This window comes from Lissotriton helveticus, chromosome 2_1 (assembly GCF_964261635.1).
Source record: "Lissotriton helveticus chromosome 2_1, aLisHel1.1, whole genome shotgun sequence".
NCBI classification, from domain to species: Eukaryota; Metazoa; Chordata; class Amphibia; order Caudata; family Salamandridae; genus Lissotriton; species Lissotriton helveticus.
The window spans coordinates 627,507,387-627,519,893 of NC_136059.1; the positions used below are offsets into that span (position 1 = coordinate 627,507,387).

The 12,507-nt window shown below is 39.7% G+C and overlaps 1 protein-coding gene across 1 annotated transcript in view; it reads right to left on the minus strand.

The window, feature by feature from the left end:
* The window catches only part of EDIL3 (EGF like and discoidin domains 3), a 1,767,398-nt gene that overhangs the window by 337,810 nt on the left and 1,417,081 nt on the right, over positions 1 to 12,507 (minus strand). The window contains exon 10 of the mRNA XM_078675331.1: positions 11,914 to 12,098. Within this exon, the coding sequence (XP_078531457.1) occupies positions 11,914 to 12,098 (185 nt within the window). The remainder of the gene's footprint in view (positions 1 to 11,913; positions 12,099 to 12,507) is intronic.

The following is a 12,507-nucleotide window of genomic DNA, read 5'->3' on the forward strand; positions in this document are numbered from 1 at the left end:
TCTTCTTGTCTATGGCCCCGAAGAACTGAAATGCTAATGCAGCACATAACAGGCAAGTCCCTATCTATTTTATCAAGAGAGGGGTTCCACAACAGTTCCTACATAAGCTTATAAATCCCATGAGGGATCAACCACAGAAGACGAATATCACCTTGTTCACCCCGCTGTCACTCTCCTCACTTAACTGCTGACTTTTTAAAATTGTATTTGAAGTTTCTCTCGTGTACCTTATTACTTATACTTTAAAATCTGTGCTTACTAGTTGATTATAATGAATTAATACCTAAAACCTCTAATTGGCCTTGAACTTGAATTTGTTGTCATCTCAGATACTTATCTCTCCAATGTATGTTTGTGTTGGTATTTGTAGAGCACAAACCTAGCTGGAGAGTAATTGTGCACTTAACAGGGGAGGGCATAACTCCAGGAAGATACAAATATTAGGGGAATGTTCAAGGGTAGACTCTCTTGTTTGGGTAGTTCTCCTGAAAGAGGAGTGTTTTTTTCTATAGGTTAAATTGTTCTTCATTTCATCCAGGGTTCACCCCTCAGAGCGTTATACAATCGAGGCAGGTGTAAAGGACCATGACATTCCATGTGCAGGCTTATGATCATACTACATTACAAACGTAATTAAAATAAATAAATAATGCTGCATAAAAATAAAGTTTTATTGATGTTTTTCAACCCAAGGCAATGTGTTGGTGTGTGTGAACATGCAATTGTTGTTTATCACAATAGAGCCGCTCCCAGTGGGGTATCGTTAGTGCTAGTGCTAGTCAATTTGTGAGTGCAGGCATTTCACAAAAAGTGAAGGACTGGTCTCACACACCACCTGGTGTCATGCTTCGTCATTGATCAGTTCTCGCCCTCTAAAAACTTGGTTTGAAAGAGTGCGGGCATACACCTGATGACAGGGATGCACTTCTAAACTAAGTGGGGGCCCATACAAAAAGATAGTGAGGTTAAAAAGCCAATATAGATGTCAAATACATGTTAATATTGCTGGAATTGATATGGTAATTAAAACAAAGTGATCTGTGTTTTGGTTTTTTTTAACCTCACTATCTTTTTGTATGGGCCCCCACTTGCTTTAGAAGTGCGTCCCTGTCGTCAGTTGTATGCTCGCCCTCTATCAAACCAAGTTTTTAGAGGGCGAGGACTGGTCAATGAAGAAGCATGACACCAGGTGGTGTGTGAGACCAGTCCTTTACTTTTTGTGAGATGCCTGCACTCACGAGTTGACTAGCACTAGTATTAACATTAACAACACCCCACTGGGAGCGGCTCTATTGTAATAAACAGTTTCCTTTGGAGGCTGCCGGCTCCTAGCACCCCGTGCCTCTGGTTCCCTCATCCCAGATTTCGTCTGGGTCTTGTGGTTACACAACATGCAATGGTTCACAGAGGTGCTTGGAGATTAGCACAATATGGCACACTCACAAGCCCACCATTTTGGAGGACTTGCTGACATGGATTTATGTCAGCAGCACTACTTGCATGCAAATCAGGTTTGGTCTGCCAATCTATCTGTATCTAACCTCATGGTCATGCCCTGTGCTTAGTCAGACCATTACCTAATTAAATTCTCACTTGTTGACCTGGTCCTTTCAAAACCACTCTCCTACCATGGGAATTGTATTTAGGGATTGGGCCCAAGTCAATAGAGACTCCTTCTGCTGTTCATTGGCAACTAATCTACCTAATATAAATGCCAACATAAACCAACACAATTAAGGAATGGCAGCTTGATTAACAGAAGCCAGCAATAAGCATGCCCCCTCCGGAAAGCTACACTGGCTAGGCACCACGATGCGTCAAAAGGGTTTACAGAAGATTTAAAACTAGTAAAACTTGAACTCTGAGGAGTCAAATGAAAATGACCGAGTGATTCCTCATCCGACAAAAAGCAAGTTTATCTACTACATCTAAAAAAGTTCAAAAAATTAATCATACGAGCCAAATCTGTCTTTCCTTTAGATACAATTATAAACTCAACAAATATGTCAAAGGACATTTTCAGAATTCTGTTCAAATTATCAAATTCCGAAAGAGTGACCGTAACGATTCTGCCTACCCAGACTATATGCAATGCCCTCAATTACTTCTTTATGAAGACGTTTTAAATAATTAAAGGCAAAGGTCCTCTTTGTCCCCCTACCTTTTCAATTTGTGCATACGTATTTCTGAAGAAAAAAAATGAATCTCAGTATTTACAACTATGCCGATGATATGCAATTGGAGATTAGGACAACCCCTCTTAAACCAGATTCAGCTAACTTCTAAAAACATAGCTCTTTAACAAGCATATAACTAAGCTGTGAGCCTTGTGTACTGTTTCTGTTCCCTAACACCACGGCACTGACCTGTTTAAGCATGCTCTATAGGTGCTAGAAATATAACAACGGCCTACCTTGTTCTCATAACTAGTCTGCCCACATTTTTAGCCCATCTACATTTGCTTTAGTAATCATCCATCCCTTGTCTTAAGCAACGTGGCTTGCATGGGGTCACCAATAGGATTCCACCAGATAATGTGTATAGTTATTGTTTAGTAGTAAGCAAACATTCCGCGATATCGGACACAGCTTGCCTTTCCTGCATCTTCTGTCAAGAAAAAATCCAAATCATAAGCCTGAAAGCAGAGTGTGAGTTCCATTGTCAGAGGTGAACATTTATGGAGCAATTTATTTTCTTTGGCTCTAAAAATAGGTTTATTTAGCTGTTTATTTGACATGTTTAACTTATGTTATTTTAGGGTGTATTTTTTAGAGTGCTTAGCAGCTGCTTGTAAGATTTTCATTAATTTTATTGGATACTAGCATCCCATCCCGACGTTGTCCGGGTATGAAATGTTATGTGTGTAATGTTTGTAATAGTAAGCGTTAATGTGTGTACGCTGACAGTGCCCGGCGTGATCCCGTGTTTGCGAGGGCTGGTTTAAAGCCCCGCCTGAGCCCCGGACTAAATTTTCATTGTGAAGTGGCTTAGATCGTGTGGTACGCTGCCTGCCTTCAGTGTCCGCTGGAGCCGTTGGAGCGTGAATGTCGCAGTGAGTGAATGGCGCGCTTGTGCGCCCCTTTTGTTTTTTTTCCCTGCAGCCACTTCTGAGAAATCTTACGTTCCTAAAGGAGTAAAGTTTTGTTTTGTTAGTTTAATTTTGTAGGCAGTATGGCAAGGTCCGTCAATGCGGCGCCCGTTGGTGTTTTGATACGGCCGTGTGAGAAGTGATCAGAACGCCAAGGCGGAGCTTGAATGTGCGTGCACATTAATGGTGAAAGCCACGCCCCTTTTTGTTGTTAATTTTAGTGCAGCCCCCTCTGACAACGCTTACGCCCACAAAGTTTGCGCCGCACTATATGTGATTAATGGCACCGGAATGGCAATGAGCGCGAATGTGGCGCAGCTTGGTGTTTGTAGACAGACGTGTGAGACGCGAAGGGGTATTGTGAATGGGCACGTGTTTGTGAAAGGCGCGCTACTGAAGTACTCGCCCATTTTTTGTTTTATTTGTGGCACGCCCATCTGACAGCACTGTTGTGTCATGCCCCTGCCAACGCCCAAGTGTACTTTGACACGCCCACACCAACGCCCACAAGGGACTACTTTACCCCTAAGGTTGTTTGACCTTTGTAATGTATATGGTGGCCAGCTGTATAGCCTATGTCCATCTGCTGCATCTCCCCTTTACAATGCTGTATTGGGTGTTGTGATTGGTGCTGTACTTCTTGAGTTTACCCACCTCAAAGGTTTCAGCTCTCTCTTTATAATAGTAGTATAGATATACCCTGTAAGACAAGTAGGCATAATTATGCATAAATTAGATATGCATAGCTAAAGGTTACATTCGAAATATTAGAAGTTTTCTATTCATATGCATGTTATCTTCAGATATGCATGAAAATACATATGCACAGATATGCACATCACATAGAATGTTGAAGGAAGCTTTGAAAGCTTGAGTAACTGTACAGACTTGTGGGAAGTGCAAGGGTGCAAGATATTGATACTCAGCGGTCGAAGCCATACCACAAATCCAGGATAAACGGCGACTATGCAAATCAATCACATGTAGAACAACCAGTACATTTATCTGTAGCTGGCCGGGCTCTGGCCCTCATGGACTAACACTAGACACCCCTTACATATTCGGTACATTTAATAATAATCCCTGCAATGGTATCACAATAGATCGCGAATTGAAAAAGAAAGCAAAAATGTACATTCTAACTTCGATGTTGTTGTTGTGATTGTTGTTGATGCAATATTTTGTAGAGAACTGGACGTTTTTTATTTTTTATTTAGTTCTAATGTGTTCAGATCAGGCTAATGTAAGATTTTTTCCTTTAAAAATAGATTGGTACATTCCAGTGAAAACATCATTTGATTACGAATGTTCCCTAAGGCCGAGAAAGAGTTCAAATGAGGGACAAATCAGCCCAACTTAGATGTAATTTGCACATGAATATATCTGAAAATCAGGAACCCCCTGTTCTTTCAACTAAATACAAATTATTTTTCCATGTGTTTTCTTAAAACTCGTCCTACAAAGAACGGTACTGGAAGATGCTTAGATGATTCCAAACACATTTCCAAAAATATGAAGCGAGTTTAATATATGCACGTAGCGACTGGGCTAATTGCATGTTTTTTTTCTCTTTACGAAGATATGATAAAGGTTCTGGAAACAGTGCCTGGATCTGAAGAGGCATTATATGGATATATGGTTGTGTTTCTGTGTTATAAGAATAAAAAGACACGGTTTAAGAAAACAAAGATCTTTGTTTCCATGACAGCAAGTACGACTTCAGAAGATGTTTCCTCTTGACATAGTAGAAAGCCAAGTGCAATTGAACTTTCTATTTTGATCTGTTTGTCTCTTGCTAAACCAATTGGTTCCAACTGAATCCAATATATTGGACATTATGAGAAAAACGCCGACTGCTCCCCCTCAAGTGTTTTCTGCTTTCCTTTATTGATTTTTTTGCAGAATGTACTTCATTGTATTTTGAAACAGAGTGTTTTTGTTCACGTTGCACAAGTTTGTAATCAGGGTACTAGTTAAAATATTTTCTGAAGTTGGGCACATGCATAATTTTATGATTCGCTACATTTGGTGCTTTTGTGATGTAAACATACTAGGTGTTATGTGTTAAAGGCAACTGAATTGTTTCTTTCAAGAATACCGCAGAGCGTGCAACTGCTCAAATGTTAAAATAGGCCTGCGTTACCCCACCTCGAGCCTTACCAAAAGTTGACCGTTAAATTGCAATCCCTTCACAAACACCTGCTAGTGCATGGATCGCAATTACAAGTGGAATGACATTTTCCCACCCGGTAAAAAGGGAGTACCATCAAACCTGGCACCCTTCTTTAAATTTTGGCAGGTGAAACCTGCTGGAACATAACGAAAAAAAGGTTCGGTGCTCATCAGATATGCAGTCTTCAGTGCCGAAAGCACCAAAATCCAGATATCATTCCCCCAAATTTTTTATGAAACACAATTATTGCATCCTATAAATTCCAGACACCTGCGAGGTGGATTTTTTATCAGATCTGATAACTATCACATCTGACCAGGACTACCTTTAGTTTTTTATTGACATAAACATGCAATGCAATAGGCAGAACAAGTAACCAAACACGAAAGCAAAACTATCAAATGACTATAATATTGGGAAAAGATTAACCTTACAAGTAAAAGTAAAAATGTGCAAAACAGCATCTCTGGCTCACGGTCCGATTCTGATGATCCATTTTGCTTAAGCTTATAAACAGTGGCAGCCCTAGTGCTCGTTGAGCAGTGGAAAATTGAAATAAAAGATGTTGTTACTTTATTTTACTTTGCGGGACTCCAGCCCGGTCGGCGGGGGTGGGGGGTGGGGGAGGCTGGGCTCCCCGTCGTCAGGGGGAGCAGGGGGTGGTTTGCACTCGCTCCCTAAGTGCGTTTGACGGCTTGGCCGGCCCTCTGGAGTTGGCCAAGCAATCATGTGCCCTTGACATGTTCTCCACTTTGCTGTGTTCCACAGCCTAGTGGAGTACATGCCCAGCCTCATTGCTACTGCCTGAGCTACCAAATAGGCCGCTCAGACCAATAACAACGCTGTTCCTACATCATTGTGATTGTCTGGGAGAGTCGGGAGCCTGGGTGGTTCCAGTGCTGGCAAAGACAGAAGAGAGATGTGCGGCGAAGGTACGTTTATGTTTTATATTTTTTCATCCCCCGCCTCACCACCCCCGTTCTGAGGCAGTCACCACTGCTAATAAATGGAAGATTGCTACTTAGTACTGAAAGTGTGTGTTTCATTGGCTAATCCTAAGCTGTTGTCACCCATGTATTTTTTTATTACACAAGCATCCTATCATTTAAATCTGTATTTTTCTTTCTGATGTATGTACCATAGCTTTTGCTTTCTCCTGTTTAAACAGAAAGTACCTTGAAGGAAGTGTGAACCTAAACATATGCCATGGCAGCATGTCCTGTGTAACTTTAGAAACTATAAGGAAAATCTGTTGAACTTGTGTCCTTCAACATACAAGAATGATTTTGCATTGCATGTGCTCTCAACTAAATGAGGGGTCAACTTGATGAACACTTGTTTGCACCTAATGTGACATCTTACTATCTCTTTTTCCACTATTCCGAGTGGTACCCCAAATGGTTAAATTACAGCAGTCCCTTATGGGACCCGTTTTTCAAGATCAATTGCACCTAAACCCTGAGCCCAGCGGGCCAGCCCAGAGACATTAATCAGTGATAAACGGCCTGATCTCATACTCTCATACTAGGGTCCTTAGAGCTAGTCTACTTTTTTTGTTAGTAAGGACATACCCTTTTGCAACAGTACATTTTACTTGTTATTTTCAGTCTCAATGAACACAAAAAACATGGTACAATCTCTAATGTCTCACTACTCTGCTCAAATACTGCCTCCAGACCACATTTCACAATTGTGTAGTATCACAATTTGCCCCCACAAGAGTATACACATGTGAGCTATGCCATTAGACTGCTGTTTTACATGATCATGTACTAAAAACTTTGGATTCTTATTCTCTTTTTTCCATATTGTTTCTGATAAACAATATATATTCCATTAATTCTATTTGATGAATTAAGTGTACATAGTGTTTCAGTCTTAAGAAAGCTTCGAGATTACTGGGTACTAAGAGGAGAATCACATGTTTGCTTATGTTTCATTAATGTGATAAAAGACTGCATACGAGAAATCAAAATCCCAGGTACAGCAACAACGTCTACTTGAAACATTTCTAGTGAAGCGTAAAGAATGTATACGATAATTCTACACTTTTAAATACCAACTTGAGGTTAATATTAAAACATATTGCACACTCAAATTCACTCTAGGTTCCCACTTGTACATATCCAAAGACTTAGTTCATACGAAAGGTGTGTTTACTTGCCTCATACGTCATTACAGCCTTTTAATAATGACCAGAGCACAAATCTCCTATCCAAGCTCCTAAGTGAACTGGTTCCATAAATCTGAAGCACGATCATGTCTGTGAGATAATGCAAAGTCTGCAAACGAGGCTCTCCAGTACTTTCTTGCAAGCACACTCTTCTTACGGTCAACTCACCTCAAGCCTCTGATGCATCTCACATACTGTTTCCTAAGGTGCCCAACATTCTCACCAACCCCAATACTTCAAGGTATTCATCTTTGCTCATATGCACTATGTATACCCAACTGTTCTGTGATCACAGACCCCACAATACATTCCTTTATGAGTATCCCGAACGTGTTGTCCTGAACACAATTAGCATAAAGCTACCCTCCTGAACTTTGAGTCCACAGTTTCCAAATCAACTTTGATATCATCCCTCATCCAAGACTCCTGCTCATGCTCCATACCATTTCCTTTACTATTTACTTAATGACAACATCCAACTTGTTGGATTAGAAAGCATGAGAGAGGGGGATTACGTTTAACCAAAAGCAGTCCTTTAACTGCAAACTCAATAACTCAATAATCTCCTCCTGATTCCAATACCTTACTGTTGATATTAGAAACGCGACACTTAAACCACAGAGGGCGAACTTTTTTACTGACTACCTGGCAGAAAACAGAGGTATTTTTTTTATCATAATACTGATCGACTCACCTCATGATTGAAGTTTCCTTTACAGGGAAAGAGACAAGGACAGCCTCAAGTCCTTTCTCAAATCCTTCTAGACAAACAACAACCTAATACAAAATTGCACCATCCTCCAAGCTTGTGGTGCTGGTCTTTTATTCCCTAAGCTTGCAGTGTTCTCGGGGTAGCAAACGACCTCTCAGACTTAAAGACTGGCTTACTGATATGTCATACTGTAAAGCAGACACTAGAGGTTTATGCGGAAGAATTACCGCAAACATCCAGACCCAGAGACTTTTGGGAACCTCTAGTACAATACCTTCAAGCAACACATGTGGACTGCTGAACGACATTACAATGTTTAAACGCATATGATAGCTTGCAATATCCTTTTACATAAATGTAGTGGAAGGTTGATATAGCAGATGTTGAGATTATAAAAATGTGCTAAATATGCTATATGGTAGCGAACTGCAGATATTTATAATTGTCATATGATCGGGATATGTTAGAATATTGAACAGCTTATTAATGTACAAGACTATGGTGCCATTTGATACATAATTGTATGCATGTGCAGGAAATACTCTGTATGTATGTGTGTGTTTTCATTGCTGACCAGAAGAAAAAAAGCTTGCAGTGTTAGTGCAAGGCAGCACCAGTAGTTTAGTCAATAACAAATAGTGCACAGACATAGGATACATGAAAAAAAGCAGATTTCACACAGACACTGAATAAATAGTGTGAATGTATTTGGGTGTTTGCTCGTGTTCTTACAATAATGACATACCTGTAGGCATTGACAGAGCTTATTTAAAATATAATGTGCATCAACTAAAGAAAAATATGTTTGTATTTTGAGCCAGGGGCATGTTTTCTGCAGTGTGAGCAGAGTTCTTCAATTTACGGAACAACAACTAACATTGGGTAAATCCTTGCAGCTTTGGTGACAAAAAACGTGGCAAGATGAAGTTTACATCCGCAAAAATGAATGAGGATTACATTTCTCATTAGATTAAGGAACTGAAAACCAATATGAGACACCCACTTCATCACAGACAAGGCCTATCCCATTGTTTCTCATTTTACTGGATTCTTCAGCAGCCTTTGTCACCACTGACAGTCCAGGTCTCCAGATCCTGCGAGAGCACATGTAATTTAGAGATACCATGGGGGAGGGGACTCAGGGCGGTCTCATCTGTTTTATTTTCGAAGATGTCCAGGTACCCTTCCCATTGCAGTGGGTGTGAGGTCACACAGTGGAGTAGTTGTATTGTGCTTGGGATCTCGAGTTCCACATATGCACCTTTAAGTCCGGCAGCCTGCGCCCTAACAGGGGAGAGGTTAAAGATGTTCAGGACATAGAGATTTGCTGTTTGGCAAGTGCCAGAGGAAGGTTGATAAATCTGAGCATATTGTGGGTGCACTTTTTCCTCTTGGTCAGTTCAATAGGCACTGTGGTGCCGCTCAAGTTAGCTGCTTCCCCACCATATCGGATATATGGGTCATAATCACCTCCCAGTAATCCAAGATAATTGGGCAATGCCATACCACGTGAATGAAGTGTGGGTTAATCTTGTAACACCCTGGCCAGGTCCATATTGACCCCAGAAACATAGGCTTAGCCCTTTGGCAATCAGGTTGGTGCAGTGCAGTTAGTTACATTTTATGTATTTGAGATGTGTGTTGAAGGAGTTCTTTTTAAATTTAAGGAAGCATGTGCACACTTTATGAGTGAACTCCTGACCAGCATCCGCTACCCATTATTCCCATAGCGCAGGAACTGGTGGGTCTGTCTTGTGTTGTAGATCGCTATAGAGGCATGCCACTGGATGTATGGCTCGCCCAGCTACCTTCATTTTTACATTACTGTGACTGATATGATAGTCGGTGGAGACCCCTGTAGCCTTCTAGAAAACCATGTTGTGTAAACATATGAAGCTGCACCTCACTGAATGAAGCACATATCACTAAGTGCCATCAGTGTGAAGTCATGGTTCTAAAAATATCGAACATTATATAACTTACAATGAATGTGCAGAACTAACGTAGGATAGGTGTTAATGAAAATAGAATGCGTTTAAATGTATACAATTCTAATAGTCAGTCATATTTATTCGTATTAGGCCTCAAATGGCTAAGGCAGATTTGCCTAACAAGGTAACTTGACTATGTGCATAAAATGTTAATTTTTTGATCTTTTCATGCTATATACAAGTTGCAAAAATGTTTTCATATATTTTCAAACAATACTTCTATTTACACAAGATCACAATTATTAGAAATTAGTCTTTAATGGGGTAATGAAGAGTTCATATATGTGATACAGCAATCTTAAATAAAATGAATGGTTGCTGTGCTAAATGTTTTTCTTTTTGTTATATTGATATTTAAATTTCTACATAGACCATTGTTAAACACTTGAATATATTTAATATATTGGAAGGATAGAAATGTAGTTTACAACTGGGAAAGTAGACCTGAATGGGAGAATGACCTATTCTGAAACTTAGAAATGATATAACTTAGTTGCAAACTCAAACTTGCTCTCTTTGGACTATCGTATTTCTTTGAAAAGAGAAGAAGTGATCCTGTTCCTATGAGAGCATTGCAAGATGAATGGCTGGCTGTGGAAGGATGGCGATCGCAAGCTGCAACATTGATAAAATGTGTTGTCTATAATGGTGTGTGTTCCTAGAGTAGGTCAGCACTCTTTTCCAGACACTTATCCAGATCCATTTACCCAGACCGAGACTTTATGTCTCATTGCTCCGAGGCTTTACCGAGTTTCTTGAACTCTTTTTATGAGAAGTTATGTTTTTATTTATATTTTCTGGTCTATTGAGTTGACTTTAATGCTGAAGCTTTATACTTTGCTCTCAGTCTCTCGAACTAGAACTCGTTATGGGTTCTGGCTGACACCATTTTCTACCCATTGCTACAATAGGGATTTGTTCCTTTATATAACCTGCTTCAATTATCTGATTAACTAATATTGATTATCGATTTCTGTTCATATAATTGATGATCAAGATTAATCTGAATTAACTTTTGATCTAACAAAGATTATTTACTAAAATATTTAATAAATAAGGCAATCTAACTTATACTAAAGCAATCTACCTTAAATCAAACTCTCATTATTGACTGAAAATAGATTAGTGATTTTCTAAAATAATGTCAAAGATCCATTGCAAAAGTGAGCGGCGGGGGCCCTGATGCTATTTACATTATAAATAATTACTTCTGCTACAGCACATTCTTCTGCCAATTAAATTGTTGGTGGAACCAAACCTTTACAACATAAAGCATAAATATGACAGGATTTACATATAAATTCCCAATTGCCTTTTACATGCTGTGAGCAAACGTGTTTTCTAGTCAACAACTGACAGCCCACTCAACATAAATGCCAAACAGTAACGCCATTGAATGCTTATTATAAATAATAACTTTTGATCAGGATTCCAAGCTATCATCAATTAAAATTGTAATGCGTTATATGTAAATGAGTTACATTTTCGTATGATTTGTTACAATACAGATTATATTCATATGTTGCTGATTCTGAAAACTTGAGTGGATTTTACCATTTGGTAGGTCAATGCATCAGCCACACTAAAACACCTTCTGTGCACAACGTCACAAAACAAAGAGTTAAACCTGTGTACTAGGGATCATAACAGTCAAACAGCACAGCCTTAACTTTACTAAACACAAGCACCCACACAAGACAAGACACACACCATAGCAAGCCTTGGCCATGAAAAACAGAAGCTACATTGTGATGTAATGAGCTGTCAGAAATCTACCTGCAGCCACTGTGACTGGTCGCTGCGTCCAGACGTCCAGGCGTTCACCTTGCCTTGCTTGTCCAGCCGAGCTCGGCGAGGTTCCCAGGTGAACATATCCATGTTCAGTGTTTTGAAAGTGCTGGACGCAGAAACCTGATAATCCTGAATATGTCCGGATTTCATTCCCAGTGGCTCTGAACAGCCTGAAACAAAATTTAAAAAGGATCCATTATAGGAATTATTACATTGACAAAAGAGTTATATATTTTTTTTTTAAGGCTAATGTTTAATATGATGCTCTAGCTTCCACTGAGTAAAGTCTAGATTAAATTCCCTGTGCTGGTGAAACAGATTAGATGTCATGAAAACTTGCTCGGTGCAGAATATAATAAGAGAAACAATTCCACACAGCGGAAAGGTCTTCAACACTTCTATGTCTGGGGAGAGATGACTACTGCATGATCCAATTCATGCCTATTTATTGAAGCCTTTTTGATAAAATCTGATCAGAGAGATCAGCGGTGCAGGGAATGTGATCATTTAAAGGTGTGCTTGAGCTGCAGGGAAAATCTGTAGTGGAATCTTCAGATTTGTATTACCCGTCCATTTCAA